Here is a 17,813-nt window from a genome sequence, read left to right on the forward strand (position 1 = left end):
TCAGGACTACTTTCACTCTGATGCTGTAATTTTAACAGGGTAAGAGGAGGTACACCTAAAACACCCAATGCTGTTACTACCCATAATACATTTGCTCCAGATGCCTATTTGCCATTTCTGCTTAGCATCACTATCTTGGCCCATACTCTCTGCTGCTTTCCATCTGCTCACATCACTTTATTTGTTACTAGATATCCCTGTGTCCCAAATGCTGTTAACTGCCACCAAATTGATCTTGTGCTGTTACCTACTCCCATGCTCTCATATCACAAGTTTTTCTAACCCTGGCACCACTTCTTCCTTCCCTACACACCTCCCTTCCACCCCAGCATGTGCACTCTCATCAAATTCCTCCCCCTTTTAACAAACCCACAAAATGCCCCATTACACTAAACTAATCCTCATTGTTTTCCCTGCATTGCTCTCAATCCACTATGACAGACTAGAGTATGCTGTCTGTCAGCATAATCTTCCAATGGTGTCGCCTGTGATATTTCTCAACTCTTATCTGTTCTTTTCTCAAATGGTAAACCCGCAGTTCAATTTCAAAACATTCGGAGGACAACAGATTCTATCAGTAGTGACAATATAGCAAAATTTCAAATAACCATTTTAATATATAATCACACTGGAGAAATCGTTCTGACCTTGGACTTCGATCTGTTTTCACCATTAGAAAATGTATCTTTAATCGTCTCGGGGGCCATGAAATTCAATGTGCCGACCTGAGAGACAAATAGGTTAGTATACAGAGATTGGTATGTGGATCAAGTTTAACAATATCAGCATATTGCTATCAAAATCTAAAAGTTAATTTTTTGACTTAGAAATTCCTTCATATAGCACTAAAAGTGAACTGCATATAACTTGTCACTAACTTCCCTCAATTCAGATTAGTTTTGATTGGAGGTAGAGCTTGTGTTTGTGGCTAAAAAAGATAGATCTTGCATACTAATTACAAAAACATCCTATAACCAGATAAAATTTGTAATGAATTAAAAGAGCACAAATGCTGTTTCTAGCCTCACCAGATCAGATTGATTTGGAGAGAAGCTCACACTTGGTTACTATGCGTTAAAAAGATGAAGGGCTACCTAGAAGTCATTATGATCAATCACCTATTCTAAAGCACAAATATGATAGTAGGTGAAGGCCTCCATCTTCAGATTGACTTCTGACACAGCAGTGTAAAATACTTAAGTCAATAAAACTTCATGAAAAAGCACACAGCTAGTGGCAGCACACTTACTGATTGCTTTAAGGTTATAGGAGAAAAAAAATAAAAGGGAATCAAAAGGGCATCTTTTTTTTTAAAATACAGAGGGTGGTATTCTTATGGAATGAGCTGCCAGCAGAAGTGGTCGAGGTGGGAAACAACATTTAGAGTCAGAGTCATAGTTAAAAGGCATTTAGACAGATATTTGGATAGGAAAGGTTTAGAAGGATATGGGTCAAGTACAGGGAAATGGGATCAGCGTGGAATGAACATTTTGGTCAGCATGGACCAGCATGGATCAGGTACACCTCATCCATGCTCAATTGCACAAAAAACACCCCTTTCAGGACAAACAGTCCTACAGCATGGAGACGGGCTCTATGACTAAGACTTAACAAATTTTAGTCAGTCTCTCTCTTTCTGTATGATTCAATAAATCTTTTGCAATTTCTACATAAAAAGGAAACAAAAAAGTTCAAGGGTCATTTCTCGTGGAATGACTACAAGAATCGAGGCACACATTCTAGAAAGAAAACATATTAGCTAGATCTGCAATACATATTCTAAAAATAAGGATGGTTTGCTATGAAGGTGTAGATTTCTTTTAAACCCTCAGATTTATTGGAAGTAACTATTTTACACAGTTTTAATTGACGCTTCACACTCTCAGATTAATTGAATTACTTTTACTATTTTTGCCAGTTCCGGTCAGATATTCACGAGAAGGGACACTTGGTATTGTGGAAGGATGTTGTTCATGGATTGCTGATGCAGCTTAGATGCATCAGAAGTTTCAATTCCTTGGTTAAAAGAACTTGGCAGTTATGATAAAAGATTGGAATTTTAAGGCTTGCAGAAGGCTTAGTTCTCACTTATAACCAAAATAAATATTGTTGTAACCACTGGATGCATTCTAGCCAAAATAAATTACTTTTAGTGGTTAATGTAAGCTCACGAATTGTATGTCCCAATAGCATACAGCCTGTGTTATTTACTTAGTCTGTTTTTCTCAACAAACCAAAAATCTAACTATGGATAAAGATTCTTTTAACATCAGAAGCTTGATCAAACTATTTAGATTTTTTCTGAAGTCAGTATAACACAACACATCTTTCACTCACCAAAGCATCTTTACTTATACTGGTTACATCCGGCTGTATCTCATTAGCAATACCAAAATCTATCAATTTCAGCATTCCATCAACCACCAAAAAATTGGCTGGTTTCAAATCACTGTGAATAATGCCTAAGAAAAAAATGATATCCATTATGCTTTCTCATGGAATAGGAAAAAATTGCAAAGACTACATATTCCTAACATTCAATACATTTGTAATATAAGAAAAATAAAATATAGCCTCGACTAAATGCAAATCAAATGATGTTGGTCATTGGTTGGTAATAATCTTCAACAAATTAATATTCATTCAGTAGTGTATTTTTGTACAATTGAGAAATTCCCAAGAGGATTTACTTATAGTTGGAGCTGTCTTGTTTTGCACTTGAAAGGCTCAGATTTCTGCATGGCTGTAGTCAGGAAAATATTTTCAGTTGGGTTTCTCACATCTTAGTTCAGTAGTAATGAAAATGATATAATCAGGTACACCTCATCCATGCTCAATTGCACAAAAAACACCCCTTTCAGCTCATACATGAAAAGCAGCCATTTAGGTGTGATAACAACATTATTAGCATTTTCAACATTTTTCAAAAGTTGATTCATTTCAATAAAAATAGTATTAAGTACTTACCATGCTGATGAATTGTGTGAACAGCTTCCAACATGTTTTCCCAGTACAATTTGCGCTCTAGTGGCTTGATAATCTTTTTCCTTCGGAGCAGTGTGTTTAAATCTACATTTCCCAATTCCATTACCATGTAGATATAATTTTCTGTGATCTCACTGAAAAAAATTATAGAGCCATATTATCTGAAGGCATTGCAGATATTAAATGGTGTTAGCTTCACATACACACTGTCTGATTGATATATTTTCAGTTTTTAATTTAAGAGGACACTTCTGGCATTTGCAGTTTTTTTAATGAGATGGCAGTGTTTATCTTTGCTGTAAAGAGATCCTGGAGTACCAGGCTTTCTTAATAGAGAAGTAAAACATTTAGAATACCATGTCCAGTTTTGGGCCCCACACCTCAGGAAGGACATACAGGCACTGGAGCATGTCCAGCGGAGACTCACATGGATGATCCCTGGAATGGTAGGCCTAACATACGATGAACAGCTGAGGATCCTGAGATTGTACTCATTAGAGTTTAGAAGGTTGAGGGGAGATCTAATAGAAACTTACAAGGCAATGCATGGCTTAGAAAGGGTGGATGCTGGGAATCTGTTTCCGTCAGGCAGGGATACTAGGATCCATGGGCACAGCCTTAGAAATAGCAGGGGTCAATTTAAAGCGGAAATGAGGAGACATTTCTTCAGCCAGAGAGTGGTGGGCATGTAGAATTCATTGCCACGGTGCGCAGTGGAGGCCGGGACGTTAAATATCTTCAAGGCAAGAAATTAAGGGATACGGGCAGAGTGCGGGTAAGTGGTGTTGAATTGCCCATCAGCCATAATAGAATGTCGGAGTGGACTTGATGGGTTGAATGGCCTTACTTACACGCCTATATCTTATGGCCTTAAACACCCCTTGATATAATTAAGTCCAGCCAAATGTAACAGATGTCTATATTAGTCATGTTAAGTTAAACAATTGGCCATGAATGAGAGTGTGAATTTATGGATGGGCAATGAATTCCTCAACACTAGAGCCTAGAATTCTTTTGAAACTCTCCCACTCTATGAGCTTGTCAAAGAAGAGGAAGCAACGGTAGGAAAATGGGGTTGAGGAATATATCAGACAAGATCTAATTCCCCATGGCACAACATATAACTGGTCAAACCTATCAAAACCTATAACCCAAAACGTCAGGGAGAGGACAACTCCTGTCCCATGGCAAAACAGCTACAGAAATCTCAAAGTTATAAAAAAAGACAAACTTCCTTTCCAAAGCGTGCTTAAATGACACTGAAGTCAGTGGAGTAGTGGACAGTTTGGAAGAATGTTACAGGTTGCAGGGGGACTTGAATAAACTACAGAATTGGTCTGAGAGGTGGCAAATGGAGTCAATGCAGCTAAATGTGAGGTGATGCACTTTGGGAAGAATAACAGGAAGGCAGAGTTCTGGGTCAATGGAAAGATTCGTGGTAGTGTGGATGTGTAGAGGGATCTTGGAGTCCATGTCCATGGATCCCTGAAAATTGCCACCCAGGTTGATAGTGCTGTTAAGGCGGCATACGGTGTGTTAGGTTTCATTGGTAGAGGGGTTGAGTTCCAGAGCCGCAATATCATGCTGCAATTACACAAAATACTAGTGCGGCTGTACTTGGAATATTGTGTACAGTTCTGGTCGCCATATTCCGGGAAGGATGTGGAAGCCTTGGAAAAAGTGCAGAGGAGATTTACCAGGATGTTGCCTGGTCTGGAGGGAAGTCTTCTAAGGAAATGCAGAGAGACTTAAGTCTGTCCTCATTGGAAAGAAGGCTAAGAGGGGATTTTACAAAGACATACAAGACGATCAGAGGATTAGATAGGGTAGACAGTGAAAGTCTTTTTCCTAGGATGATGACGTCAGCTTGTACGAGGGGCCATAACTACAAATTGAGGGGTGATAGATTTAAGACAAATGTCAGAGGCAGGTTCTTTACTCAGAGTGGTAAGGGCTTGGAATGCCCTACCTGCCAATGTAGTTAACTCAGCCACATTAGGGAGATTTAAACTATCCTTGGATAAGCACATGCATGATGATGGGATAGTGTAGGGGGACGAGCTGAGAATACTTCACAGGTCGGAACAACATCGAGGGCCGAAGTTCCTGTTCTGCGCTGCATTGTTCTATGTTCTTTGGAGACTGAAACCATTGAGCATGTTGTGTTGCACAGTACAGAAGTTGAGGGAAGATATGCTGGTGAAACAGGATGGAGTTGGGAGAGAAAAACTTAAGGAAAAGCACGGGTTGCTTGAAAGTGCCAGAGGAAACGGGAAGTTTGAACCAGTAATCATGTATCATAACTCCATTTATCTGTCACTGCTCTATATCCTTTGTTATCCTTGAATTATAAAAAATAAGTGAACATAAATTATAATGCTAAAAATCTCAGAGATCAAGATTCAAGAGATATTTTAGATCAATTGGTGGAGGCATTGGAAGGGAGTTGATTCTTAATATTTGTACCTATTAGTAGAATTTGCTGTCTGAAAGGATGGTAGAGGTAAAACTATTATCACATTTTAAAAATTACTTCAATGTGCTCTTGCAATGCAGTAACCTAAAAGATTATGACCAAGAGCTGGAAAGTGGAATTAAGTTGGATAGATTTCAGACATAATAAACATAATGGGCTGAATGGTTTCCTACATTATGTAAATTTCTATGATTATATGATTCCCTTGAGGGATACAAGAGTGAATCCTATTACGCCAAGATAAATTAATGCAACAGAGATGAGGTTTTTCATCAAATAGCTCAGTAATATACAAGGGAAGAGGTATAAACTGACATTTGCAAACTTCATTGCAGTTTAAATATTAAGAGAACCTCAGAGTACAACGGCATCTTAATGAGATGGGCTATTGGGCCGAGGAGTGGTTGATGTAGTTTAATAAAGATAAATGTAAGGTGTTGCATGTTGGTAAGGAAAACAGCATACTTGTTTGAAATGGGGATAGCCATAGAAGACCCCTGCACTAACAGCCTATCTCTCTTACCTTTCTTGGAGTTAACCCATCTATGTGACTGTATCTGCAACTTTTCCCCCTTCCTATAACTGCCATCCATCACATCGCCTTGCTCTTGTAAATTCCTCATTGGAGAGACAGTTAGAGGCAACCAATTCATTTGATCTGATAGGATTTGCAACCAACGACATTTATTGCTGATATAATCCTCAGTAACCCATAAACTCTCCCTAAACTCCCACATCCGACAAGAAGAGCATATCACTCTACTAAAGGCCATTGTTGCTTCTTTCAATCTACAGACCCAGAAACAAGCACTGTCTTATTCCTCTACAAAATACTGCTCCAGGTTAAATTAATACTTATGGCTTTTTTTTTTAAGTTTAATCAAGAGACATACCCCAATGTAACATATAATCAAGAAAGAACCCACGCTAGTCACTACTACAAGCTTACTGTAAGGCCACACTTAAAATGTTCACTAATCTGTTTCTGTGCTGTGACCATTCCCAGACAGGTTCTTCCAAGATCAGTTGTGAATTTCACTGTTTGTTAATTTTCCCAGATGTACTCCATTGTCCAGTGATACATGAATTCAAACAGCAAAGGCAGTAACTGTGCACATTCACTATTCTGGGTTTCTCTCTCTCCTGCACTGACCTCATCAATGTGCTTCCTTTGTCTGTTCCTCTCCCTTTTAAAAGTGCTGCTGTTTTGACTTTTCTTTCCTCTAAAGTTCCAAAACAATGCAACAGCATATAAAACAGTAATTGCTGCTCCTAGAATTCCAGGAAATCACCTCCAACACCTAAAATACCTTAAAAAAAAAGGAGCAACTATTACAGACAGAAAGCTTTCCTGTCCTCCAAATTGGATTTTCTGTCCTGGATTTTTTCTAAAAAATGAAGAGAGGTTGAGACAGAGGTGGCGAGCAGCTGTTTCCACCCAAAAAAGTAAACAGCTTGGGATTTTTATTAAACAAAGAAAGGTTGAAACAAAAGTGGTATGAAGGGATAGGGTCAAGCTCCCATAGAACTATGATTTTAGTTTAACTTTCAGTAGCTCTTGGGGTTTGGTAGCTGCTACACATTTCTCCCTGCTATGACAAAACATTCGAGTTCTCTTGCTCTCTCACTCAGTTTTTTTTGATGTTCTTTCCTCATGCACTGGAGAATCGCATGGGATGCAATCTGTTTTCCTAAATATTTGCCTTGGCAAAGGATGTACTTATGAGATGTTACTATACTGGAACAGTTGATGTCTAGTAGTTAAATAATCTTTTATTCTGTTAAGTTTTCCAGAGTTAAATTATTCCAATTCTTCTTTATTTTCTTTGCATTTTTAACTATAGTGTAAGAATAAAGTGAGTTTTGTTTCAAGTTCAGTACTTTGACCAATCAAACTGCATCCAAAACACATGCCTTATATTTGCCCTTTAAAACGAGAAAAAGTTAGGGTCTGTGGTATCTTCTTAATGTATTTTGAGGGGCTTGGTCTGGTGCATAACAATGGTGAAGACAATGCTTGGCTCGCTTGCCTTCATTGGTCAAAACATTGAGTGTAGGTTTTGGGGTGTTACATTGTGACTGTACAGGACATTGGATAGGCCACTTTTAGAATACTGCATACAATTCTGATTGCCCTTCTAATCAGAAGAATGTTGTTAAACTGGAGCGGGTGCAGCAAAGATTTACAAGGATGCTGCCGGAACTGGAGAGTTTGAATAGGCTGGTGCTTCTTTCCCTGGAGCATCAGAGGCAGAGGGTGATCTTACAGAGGATTTTAAAATAATGAGGGGCATGGATAGGGTGAGTAACTAAGATCTTTTTTCCTAGGGAGGGAGATTGTCCAAAACTAGAGGACATATATTTAAGGTGAGGGGGGTATGGAACAATCTGCCAGAGGAAGTGGTAGAGATGGGTACAATTACAACTTTGAAAAGGCATCTGGATGGATACCTGAATAGGAAAAGTTTTGGCAGGATGGGAGGCAACATTTGGTCAAGCATGTTCTTGGCTCCAATATGAAGAATATTGAGTTACAGCAACATTAATTCATGTTAATCAAGTAGTTAGTCACCAAGGGAAATAGAGTAACCTGGTTAAAAACAACTTACTAGTCAAAAAGCCTGATTATCTTGTCACTGTGTTGCTGCAGACGTTTCAGGTATTCAATTTCGCCTTTGTAGCCTGCAACTGCAAACTCATCTGCATCCTGCAGATTAACTTGCTTAATAGCATACAATTGTTTCTTCTGGTCAAGTACTTGGAATACCTGGTGAAAAGAGAACACATTACTTTTAGATATAAATATTTCTCATTGCTCTAATTAAACTCTTCTCTATCCATGCCCAAATTCAAGGAGAAAGAGTGGAGTGGTAGTATCCAAACTACTGGGGTGGATTCAATCCCCAGCTGCCTCAGATAACATATCCAAACTGGGAAGGATTTAGACATGTTTGAAAAAATTCAGTCAATTTCCTTTGTCTTCTCATTACACAGCATATGTATGGGTGTGTAGGATGGAGAGATAGAAAATAATGAAACATTAACTAAGTTTTGTTTTTTTAAAAAATAAGAATCTCTTGCATTACTCAAATGGTACTACCTGATCAGGAAAGATACAAGTTTGCTTCTTTTTAAAAATATGGAAAAAATATTCAATATGTATTCAGAAAGGCAAGGATTGATTAGGAATAGTTAACATGGCTTTACGTGTGGTAAATCATGTCTCACAAACTTGATTGAGTCTTTTTGAAGACGTAACAAAGAGGATTGATGAGGGCAGAGTGGTAGATGTGATCTATATAGACTTCAGTAAGGCATTTGACAAGGTTCCCCATTGGAGACTGGTGAGCAAGATTAAATCTCATGGAATACAGGGAAAATTCACCATTTGTTTACAGAACTGGCTCAAAGGTAGAAGACAGAGGGTGGTGGTGGAGGGTTGTTTTTTAGACTGGAGGCCTGTGACCAGTGGAGTGCCACAAGGATCGGTGCTGGGTCCACTACTTTTCATCATTTATGTAAATGATTTGGATGGGAGCATAAGAGGTATAGTTAGTAAGTTTGCAGATGACACCAAAATTGGAGGTGTAGTGGACAGCAAAGAGGGTTACCTCAGATTACAACAGGATCTTTACCAAATGGACCAATGGGCTGAGAAGTGGCTGATGGAGTTTAATTCAGATAAATGTAAGGTGCTACAGTTTGGGAAAGCAAATCTTAGCAGAACTTATACACATAATGGGAAGATCCTAGAGAGTGTTGCTGAACAGAGAGATCTTGGAGTGCAGGTTCATATCTCCTTGAAAGTGGAATCGCAGGTAGATTGGATAATGAAGAAGGTGTTTGCTATGTTTTCATTTATTGGTCAGAATATTGAATACAGGAGTTGGGAGGTCATGTTGCGGCTGAACAGGACATTGGTTAGGCCACTGTTGGAATATTGCATGCAATTTTGATCTCCTTCCTATCGGAAAGATGTTGTGAAACTTGAAAGGGTTCAGAAAAGATTTACAAGGATGTTGCCAGGGTTGGAGGATTTGAGATTCAGGGAGAGGCTGAATAGGCTAGGGCTGTTTTCCCTGGAGCGTCGGAGGCTAAGGGGTGACCTTATAGAGGTTTATAAAATCATTAGGAGCATGGATAGCATAAATAGACAAAGTCTTTTTCCTGAGATGGGGGAGTCCAGAACTAGACAGCATAGGTTGAGGGTGAGAAGGGAAAGATATAAAAGAGACCCAAGAGGCAACGTTTTCACTCAGAGGGTAGTGCGTGTATGGAATGAGCTGCCAGAGGAAGTGGTGGAGGCTGGTACAATTGCAACATTTAAAAGGCATCTGGATGGGTATGTGAATAGGAAGTGTTTGGAGGGATCGGGCCAGGGGCTGGCAGGTGGGACTAGATTGGGTTGGAATATCTGGTCAGCATAGACGAGTTGGACCAAAGGGTCTGTTTCCGTGCTGTACATCTCTATAGTTCTATGACTCTAATCAGAAAGGGTTTTAACTTCATTTCAAGTCGGCCTTGGCTGTTCAATGTGAGCTCAGGGAACAAAGCAAGCACAGGCAGTCTAAAAATAGCTAGCTTCAGAGAGGCACAGAACTATACCATTAGTGTGATTGTTTAATCACAAACTATTCTGCCAGCCCATAATATTTTTCAAACATTTGCTTTATTATGAGTCATTTGTTGTTACCAGATGGTTGATTGAATATTTTGAACAACAATAATTTGAATTCATATAGTATTTTTGACATAGGAAAAGATTTACCAAAGAATCTAAGGTGTTGCAATCAGACAAAAAAATGGGTTGATATGGATTAGGTACTTGAGACTGGGGTAGAGTGGTCAAGCTGGTGATGTAAAACAGAAATCAAAAAGACTGATTTTTAAAGGAACTCATAAGTGGGGGCGGGGAGAGTGAGAGAGCAAAAGAGAAGTTTATCAAGCATATTCTAAAGCATGGAACAGAAGCTGCACAGCTAAGACATTGCCCAAGATATTTGTTGAATCAATGCACAAGATCTGAAGTCTATCTTCAGGATCCAAAAACAATCAATCTAGGACACATTCCATCCTTTCCAAGTAACTTGTCTGTTTTAAGAACTACGATTATTTAAATATCTCCCTTTATGTAATTTTAATCAATTCACTGTCGCTACTGCTAGTTCATTTATTCCTACATTTGCAGGGAGTATTAAAATAGTAACTAAGGTAAACCTACTGTGAAAGTAATTATGGAGAGAATGGTCCCAAAACCCAATTCCAGCAGTAAATTAGCTGTTCAATTATTCCATAGCTTTTACTGCCCCTGCAATGAGTGTTTAATCCATGCTTTGGTCACTCTGAAGAGAAAGCTTTCATTATTGGCCCTAATCCGAATTTTAATTATTTTGAATTTGCGTTCTTAAACTCCTTTTGGAATTTAATAATTGTTATCCAGGTTTACCTTTCCCCTGCAGTTGTCTTTTGAAGAAAAACCCATAGAATTTCACCTTCATGAATGTTACAAGATTTAACTTAATTTGGAACAAGTTCTTCAATTTGAGCTTATGGTTTTGTGCTGCTTTAAAGATTTTCCATACTTTGTATTATTCCTATTAATTGGTTTAAAATAACAATTCATAGTGAAGGAATTAAATGTCATAGTATTACCTTACTTGATCCTCCGGTTCCAAGCAATTTTATTACAGAATAGACTCTCTCCTTAATCATGAAAGTTTCATTGGCAGCAAAAGTACCTGGAATCTAAAAATAGATCTCAAATGTAAAGTAAAACTTAATGTTCAAATTCATAACATGCCTAAAACGGTTATGTTGTATCAAAATTTCAAGTTGGAATCAATTACCCCCAATTGTGGCAGAAGCTGAGAAGATCCATATTGTTGGAGCTGATTGTAATGCTGTTGTGGTGTTGCTGGAGTAGGTGGAAAACTGGTGTGAAATTGGGAAGCTGGTATAAAATTGTGTGGAGTTGAAACCTGCACCAGTACAGATTTGTTCACAACTGGAGTCTGTGAACTTGCAAAGAAAAAGCACTCAAATAGTTTCAAGATTACATTCAAGAAAACTATAACAAAATACTTTAAAGAAGGGTTAACATATTTCTTAAATGAGTCTTCAATAGAAATGATTATTACCTGCATGAGGAGTGATTAGACATCTTGGTGCTGGGTGTCTGACAAGTAGATGCTATTGGAACTGCACTTTTACTAACACTAGTAGTGGATGGAATTTTCTTTGGAGCAAGCATCGCACCAGCCTTATTAAATATTGGTACATTAGCCTGTGTGAACAAAATAACACTGTCAAAGAATGAAAAATAGCTGATCCAGAATTCATGTGGCCTAAATGGGATTGTGACATTTACAACTACGTGCATACTCGTGAAACTATTTTTAGCACCAGGAGAACTGGGAGAGAGAAGCTACTGGACAATGAAACCCAACTTTCACTGGTGGTCCAGTTAAGTTTAGATTATGACTATTAACAAACATTTGAATTTGATTGTGACTAGTAGGAGTGGCTCAATCTCAACAGAAAGGATGGAGAGATTTTAATTATTAGTGTTTTTGATATCACAGAAATGTTATATAATGCAATAGTTGGCCATTGAGCCGATCATGTCCACAAGGCTTTGAGCATTTTAACTAAGTGGCAATTTCCAAGATTTACATAAGAATTAGGCAATTCAATTCCTTGAGTCTGTTTTGCCATTTGATATGATTATAGCTGATGTCCTCTTAGTCTCAATTCCACCTTCCTGCTTCGCTCAATAACTCTTCAACTCATTTAACTTCTCCTTAAATTTAATCACGTCCAGCATCCACACACGCTGGCTGGTGAATTCTAGATTTACAACCTATTTACAGAAGTAGTTTCTCCTCATCTATGTTTTAGATCTGCTACCCCACAGCCTCTCATTCTAGATTGTACCACATGAGGAAACATCCTTTCCACATTGTCAATTCCTTTAGCATCTTCTATACCTCAGTTAGATATCCTCTCATTCTAAACACCAGAAAGCATAGACCTAATTGCTCGATCTCTCTTCATAAGACAAACACACTCATCTCAGGAATCAATCTCGAGGACCTCCTCTCAATTGCCTCCAATACAACCACATCCCCCCTCAAGTATGGGCAGCATGGTGGCTCAATGGTTAGCATTGCTTTCTCACAGCACCAGGGGCCCAGATTCGATTCCATCTTCGGACAACTGTGGAGTTTGCACATTCTCCCTGTGCCTGCATGGGTTTCCTTCAGGTGCTCCTGTTTCTTCCCACAGTCCAAAAATGCACAGGTAAGGTGAATTGGCCATAGCATCCACGGAAGTGGAGTCTAGGTGGATTAGCAATGGGAAAGGCAAGGTTGCAGGAATAGAGGGCAGGGGGAGGGGATGACTCTGGGTGGGATGCTGTTCTGAGGATTGGAGTAGACTCAATGGGCCAAATGGGCTGTTTCCACACTGTAGGGATTCTAAGGGGAGAAACATTATACGCACTATTCCAGGTGGGGTCTCACTAATGTATTGCATAATTTCAGCAGCATTTCCCCACTTTTCTACTCTATTCCTTGAGCACTAAATGCCAAAATTCCATTTGCCTGCCTTAACATCTGCTGAACATGCAGAATAGTTTTCTACAATTCATGCATGAGGACACCAAAGCACTATGAACTTTCCCTTCATTTAGATGAGTTGCCATTGTATTCCTCTGATCAAATGAATAATCTCACACTTATTGCACCTCTCATCATATCTACATCATACCCTTGCACATTACTTCTATTGAAAAAAATCATCCAATGTCCTCTTGAATGGCTCAATTGAACATACCTTCACCACTCCTCCAGACAGCTCTCACCTCACATTTACTTATTTTACAAACTATTTTCAAACATTGACATTGATATTTCAAAGAGCTATAAAAATACAATTTGACTGGAAACTAGCAATTGAGAATTCTGGTCAGCAACGGCCGAACAGGCATACATTTGACTGTGTGTATAAACTATAAAGTTCCTTCTAGGAAGTGGCTCTGTATATACAGTATATCATTGTATTCAAAGTAAAGTTACCACTCTTAAAAGGTATCCTTTCTGGATTGAATGGAATAACTGACTTTAAAATGAAAACAATGAAAAATATGGCCATGGAGGTAAATGCTAAAGAATCAAGACGGATTTAATATCACCACCGTCAAGTTTCCCTCCAAACCATGAATCATCCTGATCTGGATATATATCACTATTTCTTCACTGTCACTGGGTCAAAATCTTGGAATTCCCTCCCTAATGGCACTGTGGGTCAACCAACAGCAGGTGGACTGCAGCAGTTCAAGGAGGCAGCTCAGCGCCACCTTCCCAAGGACAATTAGGAACAGACAATAAACGCTGACCAGCCGGCAATGCTCATGTCCACAAATTAATATAAAAACCAGGATTGTAAAGAGCTACCAGTAATTTGAAAAATTGTAACTGCATTTAGAAAGAAATAGAAACAAACTAGGATGAGAAGTAGGCCATTCGGCCCTTTCAACTTACTCCACCATATGATCATAGCTGACCCTCTATTTCAGTGCTATATCCCATTTTCTCCCAATATCACTTGATGCTATTAAAATATAAAATATCTATCACTTTCTTGAAAACATATTTAGTGACTTATCCTTCACAACCTTCTGTCATAGAGAATTCTAAATAGTTTACTACCCTTTGAGTCAATAAAATTCAGTCCTATGGGTCTACCCCATATTCCAAGACTTTGTCCCCTAGTGTTTGGTTCCCCAATCAGAGAAAACCTCTTCCTAACATCCAGGTTGTCATGTTGTGCTAGAATTGTATACACATCAACAGATCCTTTGTCACTCTGATGAGAGCAGGGTCAGTCAAATCAAATTCTCAACATACAACATCCGGCCACCCCAAGTATCAGTCTCAAACCTCCACTACACTCACCCAATGGGAAGTATATCCTTTCTTTGGTAGGAGACCAAAAACTGCACAATGCTTCAGATGGGAAATGAAATGTAAGTTAATTGGAAGTTTAATATACTAATACAAAGAAAGGCACAAGGAAGAATAGAGCCACTTTAAAGCAAGATCACCTTGCAAGAGCATGACAAGGGGAGTTTTTGCTTCTATTAATGTGAGACTGATTCACTTAGTAAAGGATTAAAGAGGATATGGAAGGAAGTGTCCTTAATGAACTTAAGAAATTTCTCATCTCAAGTCCTAAAGATTTACCCCTTACACTTAAACTATGATCCCTAGTTCTGGACTCTCCCATCATCAGGAACATCCTTCCTGCATCTAACCTGTCTAGGTCCAGTTAGAATTTTATTAGGTTTCTACAAGATCTCCACTCATTATTCCAATCTCCTTCAAATGCAACACTAACTGACTCAATCTCTCCTCTTGTGTCAGTCCTGCCATCCAGCAACTAATTTGATAAACCTTCACTGCATTCTGTGTACGGAAAGAACATCTTTCTACAGACAAGGAGACCAAAACTGTACACAATATTCCAGATGTGGCCTCAATGCCCAGTATAATTACAGCAAGGCATTCCTGTTCTTGTACTCAAAATGAAGGCCAACATATACTGTGTCTTCTTTACTGCCTGCAGCACCTATGCACTAACTTGCAGCAACTGGTGCATCAGGACACCCAGGTCTCATTGAGCATATCCTCTCTCAACTTCAGCCATTCAAATAATAATCTCTCTTCCTTATTTTGGTAGCAAAATAAAGAATCTCATTTGTGCACATTATACTGCCAATTACTGCATTATCCACTAAGCCTATACAAATCACACTGCGGCATCTCTACACCCTCCTCACAGCTCACTTTTCAACCCAGCTGTGTGTCATCTACAAGTTTGAGATATTACATTTATTTCACTCATCTAAATTATTAACACATATCGTAACTAGCTGGGATCCTGGTTACTATTTTTCATTAAGGTTGTGACAAAGGAGCTTGACAGATATGAAACAATGATTGCACAGTGTCAAGACCAGGAGGTCTTAGATACAATTCAACAGAAAAGAAATATACTGTACAGAAGGTTAGAGCTGGTGCAAATACTTTATAATGAATCTCTAAAAGCTGACAATAGAACTCAGTGATGTTACAGGCATTGTCATCTTGGGAGACTATTGCACAACATTCCAGTAGTTAATTTTGAAAATTCATTTGTTTAATGATCTCATAAATGGTCTTGGACTTAGTGTCACAAACACAGGTGCCTATATTTCCAGATGACAAAACTAATCAAGGTGGTTGATTTTTGCAGGGAAAACAACAAGAGAATTGGTATGTTCATGAGTATTGAGTAGGGGTGAAATTTTAGTTACAATTGTAGAGAAATACTTCAAAAATACCACTTGAGAAAAGAACGTTACCTCAGGCGAAATGTGAGCAAAAGCACCTCCTAATACTTCTTTTCCTTTGACAGCTTCTGCGGCAAAACAACCTGGCTTCTTCATCATATCAACAGTACGAGTCTTGGATTCCTTTAAACTGTTTTTCTTCAGGTTAGCAGATTTTAGTTCACAATTGTCTTGGTTAATATAATCAGAAACAGCTGCAAAACAAAAAGGTCAAATTTCTTACCTTTATCGTTATTCAAAGATTGCTAGGTGATTTGGAAAGAGACTAATGAAAGCAGTTCAGTAGAAAAGGGAAAATGAAAAAGCTGAGAGTGTGGTGCTGGAAAAGTACAGCAGGTCAGGCAGCAGCCAAGGAGCAGGAGAATAGACATTTCAGGCATAAGCCCTTCATCAGGAACTTTTCCAGCACTACACTCTCGACTTTGATCTCCAGCATCTGCAATCCTCACTTTCTCCACCAAAATGAAAAGGCCTGCCAATTTAACCTTCAAATAGGTTTTACTTACAAGTTGATATCAACGCAGCCAGATTCTCAGTAAGGACATTTTGATATTGTACCCCCAAATGCTATATGTAATGCAAATATCGATTGCACACCAAACTCAAAGTCTCTTTAGACTTCCAAACCCACGACTACCAGCTTCTAGAAGAACAGCAGCAGCAACTGTTTGGGAACATGACCAACTGAACGTTCCCCTTCAAGCCACATCTTGACTTAAAAATATATAGCCATTCCTTTAGAGTTGTTGGGTCAAAATCCTGGAACAGTATTGTGGCTATGAATGGTTATTCAGCCAATGAAACCCACGTTCCATGAATGCATTAGAAAAAAATCTACCCAAAAGGTAGGACCAAGGGAACAACCTGGTGTGAAACACTATTAAGTTCAGATTGTATTAAAGAAAGAGGATTTAGTTAACACTTTTTCAAGATTACTTGAAAATTTTGAAAAGCTTGATAACACTGATCCAGACAAATTTGTCACACTGATAAGGCCTCATGAAAACATTGAAGAATTTAAGGAAAATTACATCAAAGCACAATAAGACTCAGTTTATTAAACCAAATAATACGAACTGTGTACGAGTGGAGGGAATTGTGATTAATATCATGCTGCATTTTCATATTGACCACAGCCAGCAAAGAGACACTATGGAAAAACTACGAGATTTTCCCCACTTTTCGTATACATCTTCAACAAGTGCCATCATCCATATTATTCCAGTTATTCATAGTTATTGATAGTTCATGAGAACAGCCTGTTCTTATTGATGAGCCAAAATGACTAACAGCTGTACAAGGATACAAATCAAAATGATGCAAGTGAAACACCAACTTGTACCAGCAAATCTCTCTCAAGTGGAATAAAATTAGGGTAGAAGTGGAACATAGAAATAGAAAAACAGATACAGGTGTTTAAAATATGCAAATCCAAACAACACGGGCAGCACTGTGGCACAGTGGTTAGCACTGCTGCCTCACAGCGCCAGAGGTTCAATTCCAGCCTTGGGCAACTGTCTGTGTGGAGTTTGCACATTCTCCCAGTGTCTGTGTGGGTTTCCTCCGGGTGCTCCGGTTTCCTCCCACAGTCCAAAGATGTGCAGGTTAGATGAATTGGCCATGCTAAATTGCCCGTAGTGTCAGGTGAAGGGGTAAAAGTAGGGGAATGGGTCTGGGTGGGTTGTTCTTCTGAGGGTCGGTGAGGCGTGGCCTTCTTTGGTCTGTTTCCACACTAAGTAATCTAATCTAAACTGTGCAGGCCTATCATAGTACTCCTACGCTCATAACCGACTATATAAAAATGGAAGAATATAGCCTCCATTAAGCAGAATTAGGACAGTTTATGTTTAAAAAAACAGATCAGCAAATAATGGGGAAGGATGGTGAAGAGGAGAAGTGCGCTAGCCAGGAAAGCTGGGAAGGCAGGAAAGGTGGATGTCTGGCCGGATATTGAACAGGAAG

The 17,813-nt window shown here is 38.8% G+C and overlaps 1 protein-coding gene and 1 long non-coding RNA gene across 3 annotated transcripts in view; one reads left to right on the top strand and one right to left on the bottom strand.

Moving 5' to 3' along the window:
* Window positions 1-17,813, top strand: part of LOC122548386 — a 64,896-nt gene that overhangs the window by 44,453 nt on the left and 2,630 nt on the right. Inside the window, exon 3 of the long non-coding RNA XR_006311222.1 lies at window positions 15,917-15,995. This is a non-coding gene — a long non-coding RNA (uncharacterized LOC122548386). The remainder of the gene's footprint in view (window positions 1-15,916; window positions 15,996-17,813) is intronic.
* The window catches only part of ttk (ttk protein kinase), a 43,979-nt gene that overhangs the window by 8,766 nt on the left and 17,400 nt on the right, over window positions 1-17,813 (bottom strand). For both annotated transcript variants that reach the window (XM_043686959.1, XM_043686958.1), the window contains exons 11-18: window positions 15,864-16,045; window positions 11,599-11,744; window positions 11,308-11,479; window positions 11,114-11,206; window positions 8,071-8,228; window positions 2,968-3,119; window positions 2,338-2,462; window positions 648-725 (exon numbers count right to left, since the gene is read on the bottom strand). In XM_043686959.1, the coding sequence (XP_043542894.1) occupies window positions 648-725; window positions 2,338-2,462; window positions 2,968-3,119; window positions 8,071-8,228; window positions 11,114-11,206; window positions 11,308-11,479; window positions 11,599-11,744; window positions 15,864-16,045 (1,106 nt within the window). The remainder of the gene's footprint in view (window positions 1-647; window positions 726-2,337; window positions 2,463-2,967; window positions 3,120-8,070; window positions 8,229-11,113; window positions 11,207-11,307; window positions 11,480-11,598; window positions 11,745-15,863; window positions 16,046-17,813) is intronic.

This window comes from Chiloscyllium plagiosum, chromosome 3 (genome assembly GCF_004010195.1).
Source record: "Chiloscyllium plagiosum isolate BGI_BamShark_2017 chromosome 3, ASM401019v2, whole genome shotgun sequence".
Taxonomy (NCBI): domain Eukaryota; kingdom Metazoa; phylum Chordata; class Chondrichthyes; order Orectolobiformes; family Hemiscylliidae; genus Chiloscyllium; species Chiloscyllium plagiosum.